The sequence below is a fragment of the Tyto alba genome, unplaced genomic scaffold, assembly GCF_018691265.1.
Source record: "Tyto alba isolate M040663 unplaced genomic scaffold, T.alba_DEE_v4.0 Super-Scaffold_45, whole genome shotgun sequence".
Taxonomy (NCBI): Eukaryota; Metazoa; Chordata; class Aves; order Strigiformes; family Tytonidae; genus Tyto; species Tyto alba.
In genome coordinates, this window is record NW_024881321.1 from 39,160,851 (window position 1) to 39,182,307 (window position 21,457).

General features: G+C 41.4%; 1 protein-coding gene across 1 annotated transcript in view; it reads right to left on the reverse strand.

Moving 5' to 3' along the window:
- The window catches only part of LOC116962649 (pinopsin-like), an 87,933-nt gene that overhangs the window by 14,632 nt on the left and 51,844 nt on the right, over window positions 1-21,457 (reverse strand). The window contains exon 3 of the mRNA XM_032997117.2: window positions 12,316-12,549. Within this exon, the coding sequence (XP_032853008.1) occupies window positions 12,316-12,549 (234 nt within the window). The remainder of the gene's footprint in view (window positions 1-12,315; window positions 12,550-21,457) is intronic.

Below are 21,457 nucleotides of genomic sequence, written 5' to 3' on the forward strand. Positions count from 1 at the left end.
TCTGGCTAAAACACAGTTTCTTACAAGCTCTCCCTTCCCCCAGATTCCCATACCACCTGCTTGGTTGCTACAGTTTCTGTTGTCCAAAATGATCTTCCCATCAGTTGCTATGAACAACATACTAGAGGTGCTCTGATACGGGAATGATGGAAGGACCTTTTAATTTCCAGATACACATCCTGCTGCTGGTACGGGCTCTTGTTATAGAGCTCACAGTCTTTCTCAGGAATTGAGAGCTACAGTGTGGTAAGTGGTGGGTATAAGGGATGGGAACCGAGTCTTTTCCGTGTTTTTTTTTTTTTGTTTTTTTTTTTTTTTCCTTTATCTTGGTTTGCAATCAGTTAGGTATTGATTTTACCCAAGATGATAGAATTAGAAATTACCAAGGGTGGTTTGATTTGTGACTCTGTTTTCATAAGAGTTGTTTGGTTTTTATGTGTAAGTAATGCAACAACAGAACCGGTTGGGTTGAGAAATCAGAATTTCTGCTGTGACAGAATTTTTAATTCTCCTACAATTTCTTTCTTATCTCAGACAAAACCAAAACAAATTATCAAAAAATATTCCAGACAAAACTAGGGACTGTCAGAATATCCAAAATACAGGTAGATCCCTCCAGGGAATTACAGTTTGGCTTCATTCTGCCTGTTCCCCTATAAACTAGATCTCTGGGCTGAGCCAGTGATGTTCCTGCACTGGTGCCTGGGGGACGCAGTCCGGTAAGGGAGCTTGATCTGCCTGGGTGAAGGGCAGTGTTTTTCATTGAAGATACGTTTTACTGGAATCAAGGTGTAGAGGCTTAGGTGTGGGCATCTAGCCTGAAATGGGACATTTTGCTATTTTTTTCCCTGCTGAAAATAAAATTGGCAAAATTAACAGCTTATAATTTTGCAGAAACCACATTTTGCACTGAGAAAATGCTTCAATGGGAAATTTCCCCACAAGTTACAAAACTGCATATTTTTTGGTTTATAACTCACATAGAAATCCTTTGATTTTCATGTTGGTCATCACTGACAGAGAAGGCAGTGAAGGCCAAAAGTTAGACAAGTTATATATGTTTTTAGTTAACCTTTGAATCGTACTTGGAGTGTATTCCTATTGGCCTAAGGCCATCATACACAGAAGCATTATAAAGCCCTGGGTGAGTTGTAAGGTCTTCAGTAAGTATTTACCCTAAAGGGATAAAATATTACAACTGAAGTGGGGTCATCCATGAATTAGTCAGAATACAATAGTTGTACCCTATATAACAGACCCCTGCATATTTCTATACATTCATTTCTGAAAATCTGGTCCTAATTTAGCTAAAGGGGTTTAAGAAGTCACTGAAGAGCTGATGATCTTGTTTCAGTTCAGATTCTGAAGATAATAATAATCAAGAGAGTTGAGCACTACAAAAAAGACAGAAACAAAAAATAACTCCTAATGTTTTAAAGTGTTGATCCTCTACTAACATCCAAAGAACTCCTAAGAAGTTGCTTCCCAGATGAAATACACAGTCCCAAGCATGATTACCAAAAGGGTTATAATTTGAATAATTGTTTTTTATTTGAATGTTTCATAATTTCAGAAAGCTAAAAGAGTTATTACAAGAGAAAAATAGAAGAGGAAAGCACTATGAAGCCAACACGTCATTCACTTGAGTGTGTTGCTTTTGCTATCGCATGCCCATGCCACAAGAGTGGCCCATTGCCTGCAAAACAAGGAAATGCAGCTAACGAAGGGCAGGACCTTTGCAGGACTTATTTTGCTATGACATTAGTGATGGCATAATGCTATCACATTAGTGATGGCAGCTGGGCATGTTCATAGGCATTTTCACAGTATCAAGAGCACTGACTACTTTTGAACATGAGATTATGTATAGCAAACAGCATTAAATATGTTTGTGTTTAGATTTGATATCAGTAGGATAGGATAGGATAGGATAGAACTGAATAGTTCTAGTTGGAAGGGACCTACAACGATCGCCTAGTCCAACTGCCTGACCAATTCAGGGCTGACCAAAATTTAAAGAGTAATCTTAAGGGCATTGTCCAAATGCCTCTGAAACACTGACAGGCTTGGGGCATCAACCACCTCTCTCGGAAGCCTGTTCCAGTGTTTGACCCACCTCTCAGTAAAGAAATGCTTTCTAATATCTAGTCTGATCCTCCTCTCATGCAGCTTTGAACCGTTCCCACACGTCCTGTTGTTGAATACCAGGGAGGAGAGATCAGCAAAGATGAAGACCTGAAGTCAGTGATGGAAATAAAAAGAACTAAACTAGTTCTGCCTACCAATATGGAGACAGAAGGTGATTTGTTTGCAGTGTCCCAGTATGAAGAGAAGACAACTACCAAAGAAGAAGAGTTCTTTGAGTAAATCAGGAAAAAAAGGTTGATAAACTGGCTACAAATAAATTTAGTTTGAAAGCAGTTACTATACTAAACATCAGAGGAACAAAGCTCTGCTACAGCTTCTGCTTCAAAAGACAAGGAACCTCAAATTTGTTTTCATTTGGACACTATCAAATTTCTGAATTGCATTAAATGATGAGGTTTATAATGAAAAGGGATTCATCCTAACAAATTGCAAGCCCAGCATAGTTTTATGTTGTATTTTCTGTACTGTGGCAACCATTATTTCCTTGAGTACAGCTGCTTTTTTGCCCTGAAGAAAGAAGAACATAATGATTAAATCATAAAATAAAGTTCTACAGATTTGGATTAGACTTGCTATGCAAGTTCATGATGTTTGTGCAGTAATCTAACCTTTGATCCTCTAATTTCTCCTGCTGTAAAACTAGGTTGATTATAATTAGCTATTTTAGAAGGATATTGAGGATTAAATCAATTAACAATATTTGTTTAGAGGAGGTTACATAAATGCCAAAATATATTCTCTGACTAGGAAATCTCATTTTGTTTTTCTCTCCATCCACCTAATCTGAAATGATTATTCCTTGAACTGTTAGCTGGATACATGACTACAAAGGTATACCTGGTAGACACAATAAAACTCTGAGAAGTAATGTCAGCTGACACAAAATGTACAAAAACATGCTGCTCTGGATAAAATTTAGTATTATGCCACGGCCACATCACTAGAGATTATTCAGTGATTGAACAGCAGAGGAAAATGAGAGGCTCTATTACCTCCAGGGTCACACTTACTTTTTCAAATCTTTTTCATCTGTTGAATTTGATTGTTCTCATAAAGCAACTAAATTCTTTGTTTATCTGATCTGTTGCATTACATTAGAAATTCTGTTTTCTTCAGCTGACCTATGCCTGCATTCAGCTTTGAAATGGCAAGTTGCAGCAAATACATAGCTGGAGTCTTATCTGTAAAATGTGGACATATTATAGAAAAGCAGAAGCATTAGAATTAAAATGGGGAATTCTGAGGCTAAGTTAATGCTTGACCTTAGCCAGACCAAGGCATGGGCTACACTTCAGACTGATCCCTGACCTGGCATTGCAGCTGAGATCAGTGCAACGGAAGATCCTGTAACAGCCGTTCAATGCAGCTTGGCAACACTGTTTTGAAGGGCAGCACAAGTTCAGGCTACCTGCGGATCCTGTACACCTTTGCTGGGCCTTCATTGTCCACACCAAACTTGGAAATCAGTTCAGAAAAAGATACCAAAATGCCAAGTCCTTTCACCCAACTTCTAGATCACACTGAAGTAATGGCAACTGAGAAACAGCACAGTCACTAGTAACATCCTTTTTTTCCTGCATTTTTCTTAGCACTGACAGCTCTTGACCATTCAGACTCTCCCTTGAGGACAGATGTACATGTGAAGACAGCAAAGAAATACTGCTTTAGTTGAGTTTCTGATGGTGCATGCTTGCAAGCGCAAACAGGATACCAAGGGGCCTTGCTTATAATAATCATAACACCATTTTTTTCGCTGCCAATATACCACATTCCTGACTTCTGTAGTAAGCTCTGGATATCGGAAACTTCCATTTACTACTCTGCAGGTTTAATGTTACAGGTGGAAGCGTGTGAAAAAGAGTTAATTGTAACTGGTGGCCTGAAGTTCCCAGCACAACTATAGGCTGATCACAATAGGCAAGTGCGAACAATTTGACTGTTTTCCCTGTACTGGATAAAACTTGAGAGGTGTAACCCTACAAATTCTTTGAATCTTTAAACAGTTTGTTGTTTTATTGCCTTTTGGATAGTGACAATGATTTTGGAGGTCAAATATTTTTTTCTACAGATATTTCCTTCCTCAAACAGGCACCAGTATAAATCTCTTGTCATTCAATCACTGCAGTTAACTCTGATTTCCTTGTCTCTGCTAGGGGAAGTGTGATTATGACCCTTTCTATTAACCAGCATCACCTGCAAGGTTTCCTTGCCTGCAAGGAAACAGTTGAGACAGCGGTCCCTCTTTTCTAAAATAATCTCAATGAAAATGCACTAGGGTCGAGGTGACCTCTTAAATTAAGATGCAACTATATTTTTGTTTTGAAAATTGACCTGTCCAAATAGATCAAAATGTTTACCCGCATCATGTCTAGGGACTTATGCTAAATGACAATGATCACTTAAACCTCTGAAGAAATAGTTTAGTCATCCAGGTTTACAGAAGAGGTAGAAGAGACAATAAAAGACCTACTAAGTGTGTTATATGCTAGGATTATTTTCTATATCATAGAATGACAGAATGGGTTGGGTTGGAAGTGACATTTGAAGATCATCTAGTTCAATCCCCCTGCCATGTGCAGGAACGTCTTTTACTAGATCAGGTTGCTCAAAGCCCCGTCCAACCTGGCATTAAACAATTCCAATGATAGGGCATCCACAACTTCTCTGGGAAAGCTGTTCCAGTGTCTCACCACCCTCATCGTAAAAAAAATTTCTTCTTTGCATCTAGTAAAGATCTACCTTCTTTCAGTTTAAAACTATTGCCCCTTTTCATGTCACTACAGGCCCCAGTAAAAAGTTACTATCTGTCTTTCTTATAAGCCCCCTTTATATATTGAAAGGCTGGAACAAGGTTTTCCCAGAGCCTTCGTGAACACCCACTCTCTCAGCCACTGTTCAGCAGAGAATTATTCCAGCCCTCTGACCATTTTCATGGCCCTCTTCTGGACCCACTCTAACACGTCCCGTCCAGGTCTTTCTTCTACTGTGGGCCCCAGAGCTGAACACAGTCCTCCAGCCGTGGGTCTCACCAGAGTGGAGTAGAGGGGGACAAACACCTCCCTCGATCTGCTGGCCACAGTTCTTTTTACACAGCCCAGGACACGGCTGGCTTTCTGGGCTGCAAGTGCATGTTGCTGGCTCATGTCCAGCTTTTCACCCAGCAGTATCCCCAAGTCCTTTTCCATAGCGCTTCTCTCAACCCATTTATTCCCCATTCTATATGTATACTGGTGATTTCCCTGACCCAGGCGCAGGACCTTCCACTTGGCCTTGTTGAACCTCATAACGTTCGCACAGGCCCACTGCTCAAGCCCGTCAAGGTCCTTCTGGATGACATCCCTTCCCTCAAGCATATCAATGGCACCACTCAGCTTGGTGTCATCCGAGGGTGCACTTGATTCCCCTGTCTTTGATGAAGATATTAAATAATATTGGTCCCAGTACAGACCCTTGAGGGATCCTCCCTCACTCTTCCTGCACTACTTGTCACTTCAAATTTGACTTCAGCTTCTCTCTTGTTGGAGTCTTCTCTTTTCTCCTTCTTTCAGAAATGCTTGTTTTCTTTTTCAGGGTGGATACGGACCACAAAAGGATCCCATTGTCTTTGCTACAAACCTTACTCATTGCATTTTCCCCTAGGTGTTCTGACCCGTTCATTTCCCTTGTCTAGTGCGGTGGTCTCTTCCCACTTCCGTGAAGCCCCATGTTTCTCCAGTGGTATGAAAAGAGCAATATAGAAGAAACATCAACGTATTAGATGCTGTTTAAAATCACATATAAAAAGCTATTGCCGACCTTCACTTTCTGTGTCTTCCAGAAAGGAGGATCTTTTAACTGGATGTCAATTCCATTACTGCATTCCCTAGCCATAAGTTGCAAGTCATTATACAGTCTAAAACACATGTGTTTATCCTGTGTTTGTATTCATTTGCGTGTATTAGTTTCCAACTTTACTGAATATTTTTCTTGCATGAGAGGTGCCCTGGCTGCCCCCTTCCTACTTTTGCCCTTGGTCTAACGAATCAAGTTCTAAACCCTTCGGTGATGTTGAAGCCAGTCCAGCCCCAAGAGAGCATCCACACAGCAGGCAGGACAAAGCTGAGCTCATGTCACCTTACTCACATAGGTTGTACCAAGGATGTAGCCTGAGGCAGCATGAAGGCTGGCAGGGGCTGCCTGGGACCCTAGTTAAATGCCCAGGTTATTTACCTGAACTGATCTTTTTGTCATGAGCTGTGAGAGAAATTCTTAATGTAATTTTGAACTCACTGTGTGAAATGCAGTTATACGTTATGACAGCAGAAAAAGTGCCCTTGAGACCTCTCTTCTCTTTGCTCCTCAACTTTGAAAAGTCATAACACTGCATGTTGGGAGAGAAATAAAGTCAAAACATTTCTGAACTGTACTATAGTATTGTACTTAGTGTAGAGTATTCTGCACTAAGAGATAATTTTGACTTGGCCCATTTTCAACTTAAGAGCTTGGGTGTGCAATTCTATTTGGACAAAAAATCTCACCACTTCCAGATGACTGAGAAGGTAATACAGCATCACTTCTTTATGTTGAACATTATTTACTCAAAGTCAGCCCAGCTACCAGTGAAGAGATGAAAAAATAGATCATGAGTATTAACATCAACATGAATTTTAATGAAAAATTATAACAACCTATGATAATAAATCTTATGGTAAACCCATGAACCTCTAGAGGGTCATGAACTAAACAAACAAGGTCTCTTTTCAGGACTTAATAGGTGTGTTCCAATTTATGCATAAAATGAGGCTTGTCGCAATTGTCCCTGCATTGTATACTATCTCTCTGGATCTGTAGTTTTGTGTTCTCATGCAGCTAAAAATATCTTAGTTTTCCAAGTGGGAAAATGTGCAGCTTAAAATAAAACCCCCAGCGTTAACTTATCCACATATTCCCGCAGCTTTTAAAATGAAACATGACCTTTTGTTAGAAATAGTGAAAACCGCACAATACCACATGAAAATTGACTGTGAAAATACAGCTGTTATACAGGCAGTTGGGAAATGTTAGGGTTATTTATTATTTTTTTTATGACTATCATTTGTAGCTCTGTTTCCCAAAGCGCGTATGCATTTCTCTCTGCTCAGTGCACAGGGTAAGATCAGGAAGGACTGATCTAGCAACCCTCAGGAAGGGTTGCTAGAAAACACCGTATACAAGTCGCAGACAGATTATCACTGACTGAGTAGTCAGTCCCATTGCAGCACCAGGGCTGTGTGCCTGAGTAAGTGCTCACTTGTGAGAAGCACAGTTGCACACTCTGGGTCCAGGTCTCGTTGAGGAACACTCTTTAAGTACATTATTACTACATCAATCTCATTGTCCACCAGAATTTAAAAAAAAAAAAAAAAAAAAAAAGCGCCTTTGTAGTTGGCTTAGTTTGTTCATTCTTTGTATTTAATTTCTCCCTCATCCAGCCTCCACCCTCCCCAAATACATGATAAATTTGGAAAGGTCACGGTATTAATTATTTTCAAGTAAGTGTGTATATTCTTTTCAGCACCACTTCTCCAAATCCTTGGGGAAAATGACAGGGTCAGCTTCTATTTTTAAAAGTGCAATGATTTTAATACAAGAAGACAGACAGTAGAAACCAAACCGCTAATCAGGGACTTTTACTCACATCTAATACATCCCTTCCCTCACACTCTCCCTCCTTACTTTTGCTCAGAGGCACTTTCTGACACCAGAAATAGCACACTGCTGATCACAGGGTTTGGGTGGCCTCTTTTCCCAATTGCAATATGCAAAATAGCATTAGATGTGCTAGCTTGAGTTTCAGAAGTCCAGGGAGCCTCAGGGGCGCTACCTGAGGTACTAAATGGGTGGAAGTAATTAGTCGGAAGCCCATGACCTGCAGCTGAGCAGGTCTATTTTACATCAGCAAAGGTTGTGCTTTATAATCTGATCAGTGGCTTCCAAGCAATTGGTTCTGTAAGATCTTTGAGTGGTATGGGTTTAACTTAGATTTGGCTGTCAGTAGCAATGCAGCAAATTCCCATTTTCTCTGAGTGCTAACTTGAAATTATGTGAAATAGCAAGTGCAGATTCACTCGATCTCACTGTTGTCTCATCCATAACCATACCCTCTCAAGCACTCATTAATCATTTCTTGACTTCTGTATCAATAAAAAATGAACTTCTGATACATAAAATAAGGTTAATCTCAAAAGCAGCCACACCATTATGTTATCCTGCTAATGATTCCTGATTCTCAGTGCAGCATGTCCTCACATACAGTTACACCAGCCAGAAAGCTCTTCTGTGTTGGGATTCCTGTACCATTCTATGGAATAGATGAAAGCAAGATGCCTCCAGCAATCATCTCCTCAACAGCAAGCTCATGGCTACAGGGAAGCTCCATATCTCTTAGGTGAATGCTTAATATCTGCTAGTAACATGTGAAGGAGCAGGTTTCTGTCAGCACTGACACGGTGAAAGGAAGGTAGGTGAAGCTGTCACAAAAAATCTGTTTGGGGTGGCTGCATGGGTGGAAGTTTGAAGAGAGACAACGCAAAATTGACAGGGAGCTGTGATGGGAATAAAAGACAATGAGAGGGATAATAGAAGATGAAACGGAAAATCTGCATAACTACATTAACTGTATACTTGTAAAGGACTGATGAGCTGAAGACCTAAGCATGCTGATCCTGCCCAGCTTGTTCTGGCAACTGGGGGCCAGTGCCAGCCCAGTTGGCATGGTACTTGGCTGTGTGCTGAATTTTCGGGGGGCTGCTCTTCAGGGTCGGCTGCCCCAGGCACACATGGCCATGATGCCAAGAGGCAAAAGAACCATCCATAGTCAGAGAAAGGGAAAATGGAGTCTTGTCTACTGTCTCCTCCAGCTTCCCCCCAAATACTACTTGGTCTCGGGCAGTTTAGTGCTTTACAGCTTTGTCAAGGAAGCTTAATGTCTGCCTGGGGTGATATTATCAGCCCAGTAACAGTCCAGCTCAAAAGGTGCGTCTCTCTCCTCCTGGAGGAGAGCAGAGGAAGAAGGAGTGAAGTGTGCCCCATGATGTCCCAACTGAGGGAGTCCCCGTGGCTAGAAAGAAATTCTCCATTTTCCCCAGCATTTCATCACCTCAGGTCAGTGCAAAAGACAATGGCAAAGACACGAAGTGACTCAGGGCCTGCTTGAGAGTTACTTTAAAGCAATGCTCTGCAGGATGAGCTTTAAGGCTGATTCAGAGGCTGATGGTTCCATGATATTCCACACTGATTTATGATAGCTGGAAGCTAACACCACAGCTGCAGTCAACCAATGCCATTTTGCAATCTTCAGGGTACGTCCCAAAGCAAAAAAGTTACCTTATGCACAGACATCTAAAAATTAACCCATGTGGTCTCAGTGTATTTATAAGATGCAGGAGTAAATAGCCTACTGTGGCATCTCACATCCAAAAAGAGAGGACTGTGAAAAATGCAGGCCAGATAATTTCTGTGTTGGGAGGCAACAGCCTCCTGGGACAATTCTCAGCTAAAGCATGAAGACCAGAAAAGCTGAGCACCAGGAAGAAGACAGCTTTTCCCGAGGTGTTAAATTTACAAAAAAAGAATGAGAACAACTACGGAGTAGCTGAGGTGCCGTGAGCACCTGTGCAGCATCAGGTGAGGGTGTAACTGTTGTTCCCATTCCGAAACGAAGGGGAACACACAAAGGGGTGTGTTTCACCTTTTTGAGTGAAGCTCATTTCTCAGTGTCAGGTAAAACCAATTATTTTTTACTGCTAATACACAGCGGCACAGCAGATAAGAGCTGCAGATTAATGCTAGGCATTAGCTATTCTTTTTGTTTTACTACAGTGAAAAATATTTACCCCAAATCTGACCAAGCTCCTTTTCAGGAGTGATTTTTGTCTTGATTTCTGCAACAATAAGGAAGCTAAATATGAAAAAAACCCAACCCATACAGCGACTTCCAGCTGGCAACTAATGATCCACCCTCCACGACTGATTTGACATTGCCCCCTTGCATTTTTTTGTTAAATGGTGGCAGCTGTGGAACAGTAGGCAGTGGGAAACAAATGAAACATTCTCAGTGTTCAAAGAGAGAAATCTAATACATTGGCCTCACATGTGACTGGAGACTAAAGAATGATATTTAAGAAATTGCTTCCAGCTCACTGCCATGGTGCTCCTGAATTGTTGCACAGCCTTTTCAGTTTCTGCTGCTAAGAAACAGCCTGCTTTGCCTCAAAACTGTCCTAACAGATCTTCCCCTTGTAGACAGATCATCCCACACTGATCTTTCCTTATAAGAGATGATAAACTGGATCAAAAGTAAACCCCATATTGAGAAACAAGTTAAGCATTCAGAAGTATTTCCTTTGTAGCTGAAAGAGGCAGCTACTGCAAGGAAAGAATGATTTTAGACAGCTTGCTACTTCCCTGTGATGTGCAAGCACCCTGGTTTTATTCTTGCTAGTCAACTTTTTCTCAACAGTGAGCCTTTGCTTTTGCCTCAGCACACCCACAGCAGTGTGACCGACTCATAAGCCTTTGATGCAGCAGAATACACAGTTCCCAAGAACTGCTTGAAGCACTTTGAGAATATAAAAACAGCCTTAATTGTCTGTATTTCTGTGGATGCCAGGTTTCCAACACAGGTAATTGTGCATGTGATTCTGTTCTCAAGACTTATGGAGGCACCCAAGGCTCTGTATTGAGTTCATGTGTTTTAGGACCAGTATCTTTCCCCTGGCTTCCACACTCTTGCTATCTGGGATGTGCTCCATATGTAAAGACAATGCCAAAATGTACTTGCAATCACTGTTATAGCCTGCTCCAGTGATCACTGCACAGTCAGATGATCTCATGAAGTCAAAGACTGCAGTCAAAGTGCTCAGAGAATAAAGAAGCGAGACAGATGCTACTGTTGAGAAGTTCCCATAAGAATTGTAAGAGGTAACAGGAAGGAGAAGAAGTTACTATTTTGCTTCACCATTAGTGCTTTCCAGATGGAGCACTCTATCTTTTTCAATGTCAGCTCAAACTAGACTTTGGAAATTAAGTCCTGCTCTTAGGGAAGGCAATAGTACTTTTTCCTTCTGATTTCAGGGATGTTTCATGTCTTGCATGAGTTCTTTCCCTCAGACGCCAGGAGTAGATTCATTCCTTGTTTAAGAACTTTAGGTTAGATGACCCAGACCATGAATGACCTCAAGCTGCAGCAAAATTGGAATATATTTGGCTGTTACATTCAACTTTTCCCTTTTCTAGGCTCCATAATAATATAATGCTTCTGTTGATACATACTAGGGGTAAGCTCCAGCGTACACTGAGCAAGAAAGTTTAAAGGGGGTTTATTTGCTTTATAATAATGTAATGGACATAACGAAGACAGGAAATTGAGGATAAGCTCTAACACGTAATGTCATAAAAAAGATAAGTAATTTTCATAAACTATGCATATTTTCCAATTTTCTTACTACAAAACACTTTTAAAACTTCCGGATCTGCATTTTCAAACTTTAGAGTCAGTTGTCAACACAGAAACATTAGGAAGTTCATTTTTGTGTACTGAAAATGCCATTCACAGGAATGAGGGACCTGAACTAGATTTAGGCATTTTAGAAGTGTTAGAATTGGCCTTGGTCCTCATGAGACAAAATTCATTATCTATTTTTGCCTGTAGCTGAAGTGAGAATTTAACAGGAAGGATGCAGAAGTCCACAAAAACTGTAATTGCAATGATCGTTTGTTTTCAAGGGGATCTGTCATGAAAATGGTATTTGCAAATGGTCTCCTCCCTTACATTGTTTTCAAGGTCATGAAATCCCTTCCTCTTCTTGTTCCTCTTTTCTCACTCCCCCCACCTCCCAATGTTTGAGAAGTAATCTTGTAAATAGATGCCAATACCTTTGGCAACTAATTCAGCAGCATCTAAATTAACACTCACTGTGCCCTCAAAGAACACAAACAATTTCAGTAAGCAAATGTTTACCTGTTCTTCCTATCTAGCAATATATTGTTGATTGCAAACACTTCCACCCCAAAACTCCAGTAATATCATTTGGCAAGTCTTGAACGTCCTTCTCATAAAGGCACATCTATAGCACTCATAGTCACAGAGGTCAAGAATGCCTGACAGACCCTGAAGAAAATAAAATTTAAAAACAATAGACATCTTACCTGCTTATTCATAAGTATGTAGATAATGGGATTGCAAACAGTGCTGCTTTTTGCTAGGATTGAAGGTATGATGCTTGCAACTGGAGTCACCACACCTGGTTTGCCAAATGTTGCAAGTAATGCTATAACTCCATAGGGAATCCAACACATGAGATAACAGATAACTGTAGTGATCACCATGAACAGTACGTGGTACTCTCTTTTGCGGGCAGTGTTCTTGTGGATTTTTCCAGCCTAGGGGAAGATGAAAAAAAGATAAAATTTAAGAAGCTGAGCTGTTGCACTGATTTCTTTAACAACCTGGGACTATCGGTCTTGGACCAGCAATGATAAGCAACATTGTAGTTCCAGAAGCAAAACAAACGCAAACCCGAAAGTGAGTGAAAGCAGTGGGAAGACTGTCTCCACCAGACACTAGGGGAAGGCCTGCACACTTCATGCTGCATGCCAGCAAAAAACAGAGTCCCAGTGAAGGTCGGAAGCAAAACCGGAACGGTGACAAAGTTAGCATCTAGTCCTTAATAGCTGGTAGGTCATCTCCAGTTGCTTTTCAGGTATGGTATTTTGTATCATTGTACTACGTTTTCACTCAAGTTATTCCAGTACACAGGATTTACTTGAGATGGAGAAGCACTACAAAGCACAAGTGAACCCACAGAGGTGTTTTCTGTTAGGGGTCTGGAAACAGCAGAGCAATTCTAGGCGTGCTTTGTACCTCTCTCCTTGGATGTTTTCAAGGCTTGGCCAGATAAAGCCTCAGCTGGCCTGGTGTAGTGTTGGCAACAGTCACAGCTGGAATGGGACACTAGAGAAGCCTTGCAAACAACACTTTGCGAAGTTTTAAGTGGTGGGACTCTCCCTTTCTAGACTATTTCTTCCAGGTATTTTACAATTTTGATAAAAGGGCCTCACGCCTGATTATCATCGAAACCAGTTTTCTGTGCTCTTAAGAAAAGCATGCCAAATACTGACATAGTTCATCTATTGTACTGGGGTTTTTGGGGAAGTGGAGTAGAGCTGGGTAAACAGGAAGCAGAGATTTAAATGATCAAAGTGATGGTACAACAGCCCATCTTGCTATCATGAATCTACCAATAGTTACAGCCTGTGGGCAAACCCAGCTCTGCTGTGCAAGTATTTATAGTCTGCAAAATGTACTCTCCTTTGACCTGCTCTGGACTGAAGCATCATGCCCTTTTGGAGTCTAGAGCTCTAGGATGAAGGTTAAACATTAAAATATCAGCCAACTTTTACTTTTGAGCTTTGGTGCGAATGCATTTTTCTTCAGCTACAGAACGCTTCTCCAGTGTGTTCATAACACTGAGCACATTGGTAACAACTGTGAGGAAGAAGCTTCGTTCCCTACACAGAACACACGCAGTGCCCTGCACAAGCATTATTTATAAGCAAGCTTTCCATGCAGTAGCACTGTGAGATGGGTATTAAGTTTGAAAACTTAGAGAAGCCAGTACAAGATTGGGTGGGGTATAGATCAGAATTGGGTGCTTAGCATAATTTTAAAGGGATTATGGGAAAGTTCTTAGGAAACATTCAGAAAGATTAACTCCATAATAGCAAAACGAGTCTCCAAAAGCATCTTTGCAGCCAACAAAGAAAAACCAATTCTGCAAGGAGGCTAATTTTGGAGCCAGTGTCTCTCCGCTGACTCTAGACGGAGCCTCAGCACACTGGCCTCCCGAGGTTATGGTGAATTCCTCAACTCCTCCCCAGCCTGTGTTTAGCAAACCCACATGTGCCAGCAGGTTCAAAAAGTATTCAAATGTTTAAACTATTTCAATTGAGTCTTGTACTCAGCCTAATGTAATTTATGTCCACCTTAAGGTCTTTTTAACTCCTGAATGCGGTACTTGAGAGTAAACTGCACCCAAGGGAACTAAGCCCCTGTAAAGCTACAAACATAAATAAGCAAAAAGGCAGCTCCCTGGAATGCAATGCATCCCAACATTGGGTTTAAGCTGATGCAGGAGAATGATGATGTGCACAGCTCTGTAAAGGAATAGAACACAATTAAAAGTGGCAGCCACTAATCACCTGAGACAACTGTCATCTCCTGTTGCCTGACACAACCTGCACATGCTAATGCAGTGGAAATAGTCAGAGCTTTACCTACCTCTTTGTGGTGTGGGTGCTTTTGCATAACATACGTGTTTATGTGTTGGACTGTGAGTTAAAAACACATACAGTAACCGTGTAAGTATATATGGAAGGCAAAATAATATGGTTACGCTGTTTGGTTTTAGTTAATTATGATTCTAGCCTTCTAGAGTTGTTGGCTCTATCTGGAGTTTCAGTAGAAATGTTCCTGTTGAAAGTAAATAAAGCACACACAAACTTAGCCTGCCAAAAAATAACAAGCATTTTTCCTGTCTAGTCTTTTAATGATTTTCTGCAAAAAGGCAATTACAAAATAAAATCCATCCTTTCTGAAAACACTGGGGACTATTCTTTTTATTTTTGCAAGAACAGAAATTGTTTATCTCAAAATTACTTTACCTCGAAAAAAGCATTAATAATGGTCCAATCCTGTATTGCTTATTTGACCTAAATTTTCCATGACTAATTGGAATTTTTTCTGACAGAAGAATCCAGGATCCCATGTTAGCTGCAGCTATGTTACAAGTTAAATATTAACCAGGAAATGCAAAGCCCCAGCTGACCATGGTATCCACAGCTGAAGACCTTCAAGACAAAGGCATCAGTCAGCACATTTTTTCTCAGTTTTTAGATAATATCTTAGTCTTGAGGAGTTTGCAAGACTTTACCCTCTGCACAGATAAAATATAGATCATAAATAATGGAAAGGGATATGTGTAAAAGTGAGGTGACTATGAGTGTGACTCTGGTACGTATACTTCTATTTTCACATCTTTAGCTTGCTTCCTTAGGAATGGAAGCCTGCATCATCACTGTGTGTGTCAATATGTCAGTAAATCTGCCTGCCTGCTGGTCTCAATACCTTCCTTGTAAATTTGACTGAGGTTCTGAAACTTATTAGGTGGACAGAGGTCTTCGACACTGAGTTCTTCGCATGTTACTAGAGCAGAAGGATCCTTATTAATGTTCCTATTAAGAAAAAAAAATGCAATGTGAAATGAACTCAGATTAGACACCAGAGAATCCACTCTACTTTAGGTTCTGGTTTGAGTTTGTTTGTATTTCTTTCCTCTCATCTTTCTTTTCTGATAAGTAAAAAGTAGAAAGGTCTGATCACAGCTGTCCTGAAATTGAACATTCTTAATGTAACCCCAGTATCTATTAAGGATGACCTTTTACTGCAGTCTTCTATAACTGAATTTAAAAAGTCATTTGTCATTAGACAAACCTATTGGAAAGCAAATTTAGCTGTCATGCTCAGTTTTTCACTTCCATGTTTACCCCAGCATAGCCAACCGTTTTGATTTTTGTGTGCCTCATAATATAATTCTATATGATTTACTTACATTCCAGATCCTGGGAACAAGCAAATTAGAACTTCAGGGTTTTTTGAAAGTGTTTTGGGTTTTTTGTTTTTTTTTGTTTGTTTGTTTGGTTTTTTTTGTTTGGTTGGTTGGTTTTTTTTGTTTGTTTGTTTTTTTGTTTTTTGTTTTTTGTTTTTTTTTCCAGAAGTACATTTCTATTCCCACTGTTGTTGAGAGGAGATTAAAAGTATGGAATTACAGTAAGAAATGCAAGCAGTGGACCAGAAGTGAGGAAGGATCATAAAGCATGTCCATCCTTCATGGTTCTAAATCCCAGGTGACCTGGGTGTCTCATCTTTCCAGAAGGGACAAAGACAGTAAGATGAGTCCAAAGGACTAATGACCTCCAGGCATCCCTTGCAACGAACCTCAGATGTACTTGATGCTTCTCTTGATTTTTATTTGATGTCCAGAGTTGCTGTACCTGTTAACTATGTTTTATGCTTAAATAACTCATCTGCTTCCACGGTGTCAGTAATCTCACTTATTTCTTGGCGTTCTGGCCGCCAGTAAATCGCAGGACACATGAGCTGCAGGAGTTGTGCTTGCACAATTGATGGGGTGGGAGAAGAGTCAGACTGCTTGATGCCTCTGAGCGTGCTGCCAGGCTGTTGGGCAACTGTCCTTCCCCTCGCCTTGTGCCACCTCTTGGGAAACAGCTGAACTGTGTGATCGGGTTTGCTATGCTCCTTCTGGCTCTCCAAGCCACTTCAGCCCAAACATAGCTGTTTTGATAGCGGTGAAGGCAAGCAGCAGAATCTTGGGGTGGTTGTGGTATCACCCTCATACATTCTGCGATACGTTAACAATGCCAGAGGACTTCAAAAATTGTTAGACTACTCTGTAGCAAGTGCCCCCAGAGTTATGTTTCTGAAACCATGTACTATATCTATCTACACATTCTTGGTTTCATTGCCTTTGCAGCTTTGCAGCCTACCTTTAGAGATGTTATCTTTCTGCATTTAAAATACACAGAAGATCCGAACTACATCTTTAAAATAGCACTAGAAATACTGGCCCATTGGGATCAAAAGGTATTTATTTAGGATGGCTGGAAAACACATGTCTTTGCTGTAAACTCAGCTGTTTTTTTCTGGGACAAAGATTACCTCCTGCCAAATTTAGTGGTCTAAATGTAGGGAAGCACTACATTTAAAGAAGAGAAGAAGGTTGGGAGGGTGGGTGTTGAGGGTTTTTTAATGAGAAAATGCTGTGTCTCACCTACTTTCATCCTGGGAAGTACCAGAACTGTTTTGTTTTTTTCAGAACACAGCCAGAGACAGCAACAGGCAAGCTTGTCTAATTTCAGGCACTGAGTTTAAGACTGGCACAATTAGCTCTCATCTGGATTTTCCCTGTAGCCAAGCTGCACCTTGCATACATACCCAAAACTCCAATGTGACATGTGAGACACCACCAGTTGGATGACTTGCGTGTCCTGAGCACGTACATTAGACGTGACAGGCCACAGAGCATAGGAGAAGCCATAGTGGCATTCAGTGAGGAGGATGGCAGAGGTAGAAGTGTCCTCAAAGGAGGCCTGAGTGACACATTGCTTGGTTGACCTCAAAAGCTGTGTCCCCTCCCCTCCCAGCTGACAAGATGCAGCAGATACATCGCTCACTGGGTGATGGGCTGCAGTACTCTTTTATGCATTGGAAAAGAAACTGGGGAGCTCTGGGTAGAGCACAGAAAATTTCAACAGCACTGGTCAAAGTCTGGAGGGGTCATAAACCAATGGAAAGGGGAGCTTGCGATAGGAGGAAGTTAGTAAAAAGGGATGCAAACACCTTTTGCTGTAACTGAGGAGATTGTTAGGCTGGAGGTCCAAGAAAAGGAGTCCAAATACCTGCCGTGACAGGTACTCTGCCAGGAACCTCATAGAACAGCCTCAGACTGGGCGCAGGGAAACGTGTGGGCCTGTCACAACAAGGACCTGGGGAAAAGCCATGACCTAGAGGAAGCTTGGCTTCCTCTAAAGAGAACGGGTCTGTCCTTTCCTTAAAGAGAAAGGAGAATGGGTCTGTCCTCTTCCTTGCAGCAGGCTAGCCAGCACCTTCCAAAACACATGAACGCCGTTGTACAAGCCTATGGGAAAGAACAGTAATACAGATATGAGCCACAGGAAATTATTTTAGGGTAACAGATCCTGGTTACCCAATGTAGGCATGCAGGGGTCAGTCGAGACCTGACCGCTGGGCAAGTCAACCAGTCTAGCCAGCCTGTGGCTGGAGGGAGTATCCAGGTGGCAACCAAAGCTGAGCCCATGGGCTCTTTTTTTCAGGTTAAACACTGGAGCTTTCCAGCCCTAACAAAAGAGGACAGCAGCTCCCTGCCTCTGGTGAGCGATTTATGGCTTTTAATGCTCTTCTTAGCCACCACGTGGCTCCATAGGGGAGAAGAGCCCTGGGCAGTGCCCTGCCCAGGGGGACAGCCTGCCCCCCTCCCATGCTCCAGAGCCAGAAGTTTGACCTACTGCAGCCCCTGCTCAGCTCCCTCTGGCTTTAGCTGGCCATGAGTTGTCTGACCAAGGGAGAACTGGTGGCACTTCACCTGCTCAGAAGAAGGCACAGGCACCAGGAAGGACCTGAGGGATGGCTGTACACAGAGGCTGTGCTGATGAATCCTGCAGTCAGTTGAGAGGCCCGCAGTGCCAGAGGCACACGTCCAGGTCGTCCCTGTAAGGCACTAACATATACAACTGTGCACACTCTCATCACTCAGGGGCAAGCTCTTTCCTTTTTACATATATAAGGCAAGGGCATTAGGCTAAAGTTATCTATTAAGAAGGGGAAGCTTCAGTGATGAAGATCTAACCTGACTTTTAATTGAATTCCCCTGTGTTTTCTTTTTTGAAGTTACCCTAGTCTCTCCTCCTTACTTTATGCAGCTATGTGCTTTCTCTCATAAAGCATTTCCTTCATATTTTAACAGCTCCCAGTTACTTTCAGCTGTGAACCTCTTGAAAGGTTATGAAGAATATGTGGCATCCCATCCATCTAACCGCTAGATAAAGAGACTACACCGTAAGAATCCAGCATCCAGACCTGCTTCAAGTAGAAACATGTACATCATAGAATCTTAAAAATCAGGGGGGCTGTTGATGTATTTTGTCCTTCGAGTCAGTTTCTCTTTCTCCAACCATTTATTAAGATGGAAAACAATTCCAACTACTATACTCTGTGCATCTAAATAGTGGGTGCTGTAACTGTCCTTTACCTAGCCCACTCTAAACAAGCAATATGGCAATAAGGTGCAAAGTGCTTTTTTTATCACAGCTGATGCATTAATCCTGGATCTGTCTTTGTACATTTTACACTCAGATAACCATGTTTTCTTCACTACTTCAGAACTTCACAGTAAAGAGAAGGCTATTTATGAGCAGCAGTGTTTGTTGTCAACCTCTTTAAGTGTCAGTTGTAAGTGCTTGTTTTGACATGATCAAATATTCAACAGGAGTACCAAAACCAGAGACAAATGAAATATTCATAATCATCTGAGGGAAGTCTGCCAATCTTTGAACACTGAGTCTACCATGGCTTCTTGAAGTGAACAGAAGGGAGCTAGACTTTTTAATGCAAAAGCTGCAGTAAAGGAAAAAGCTGGAAAAAGATCTTTCCTCTTCTTTCAGGAACCAGTCAAGTAAGACAGTCTTCTCTGTTATGTTTCTAACAAGAGAAAATTAAAATGGTCTCCATTTATTGGTACAAACAATGCTCTATGAAACCCAGGAGTGTCTCAAAATAAGCAGTGACTCAAATGTCAGTTATGATGAGCTCTCTCCTTTCCCATATCTGTGGATTCTATCCTCAAGCAGAAACAAGGGAAAAAGCCAAAAGATCCCCACTCAAAAGCATGAAAAGCTCTAAAACGCTGTAGGAAACAGAAGCTTCAAGTAATCTACTTTTCAGTGTGGGCTACCCCAGAACTGATACTTTATGGATTAACTCGAAAATACATTAAATACTTCATTTGTTGTTTAAGATAGACAATCACAGGAAAAAAGGGCTCACTGGCTCAAAAATAAATGCTTTCTTTATCAGCATTTACATGGCTAAGTCCAAAATGAGAGTGAACACTGAAGAGATATATAGTCTCTGTGGAAACAGGGACTAAACAGAAACATCTGCTTCGGGTCATCTTAGAATCCAATGGGCCCTGACTCTACAAAGCATTTAGACTTACATGTTCACTGACTGAACTAAGATTTAAGTATGCACATGAGCACTTTGCTCAGTTGGGGCCACATAATAAGTTAATAGCAACAAATACGGAAGGAAGAAGCCATAAAATCACACAAGGGGCTTTATAGTTAATTATTTTAATGTCACTATTAAGTTTAGGAATTGAAGTCCATAGGAAGGATATTTTATCAGCTGAAGTCTGGCTTTATAGGGAATTTTTGTTATTGAAATGGGAATAGTCATCTTAATGCCTCAAGGTGAAGTGAACTATGCATTAAAACTTATGGCTTTGTACACTGCCCTTGAAGCATAGCTGTTATTGCTGCTAATATCAGTGAAGCTCCGTTGTGGACTTAAGGAACACTGTAATCCTCTTAGTTGCAGGAATTCTTTCGCTAGCTAAAGGGCTTTTAGCAGCAATTCGACTTACACAGTAAACACGTTCCCATGCACTAAACAAGCAGCTCACGGTGTCACTTCCATCATACACAAGTCATGTTTTATCCTGACCTTCTTTCCTCACAGTGGCTTATCTAGCATCAGTGTGCATGATAAAATTAAAGGCGCATTACGCACAGCTATCATTTGGTTTGCATTAACCGTTTCATTTTAGAAAGAGAAGTACAGTAGATACTCATCTCTTCCCCAAGTGGGGGCTATCTCTTTTTTTCACTAGAACTACAGGCGTACCCAGCAAGGACAATGGCTGCAAAAACATGAGTGTGGGCTTCCCGTGTGCTGAGTTGGCAGGACACAAGCCAATTCCAGCACAAGAGCTGAGCAGGCACAGCCCCTGGCCGTGAGTAAGAAGCTCAGCCTGCTTGTGAGTCAGCCTGTGACCAGGGCTCAGCCCTGGGCTAACACAGATGTGGGAGGTCTGCGGCTGCCTTGCATCTCAGCATCCTGGAGTACAGGCACCGTGTGCCTACCCCTACAGCAGCTGGGACAGACGGACACGAGCGGCGGCTGTTGCTGGTATGGGAAGTACAGGGCTGGCAGAAGTGGTCAGCCTCTGGCATGCTGTAGGGAGCCCACACCAAGCAAGTGGCTCATGCAAAGGGACAGACTCATTGAATGGTCCAAAGGTATGACAGCGGTAAGTAAAGCAATTTGGAAATGTTAAAACTTATGCCTAATAAACGGCAACAAAAAAAATGCTTCTGAGGTGAAACAGAATCACCATAACACTGAAGAGCCACCAGCCCTGGCAGCTCATTTAAGCACATATATTGTATATGATGATATGCACTTCTCAAAAATATTATTTGTACGTATGTTCTTCAGTAATTGTGGGACTGCATAGAGCTGCTATCTCTGATATTGGCAGTGACACTTCTCTGGCACTTACCTGTCTCAAATAAATCAAAGATGTGTAGAAAATAAGACATGTGGGAAATGGAAACTGAAAGGGCATTGAAGCGTGCTTGCTATCTGGAAGATATAGTTAGTTGAAAAAACCTGGGGATGCAAGAAGCATCA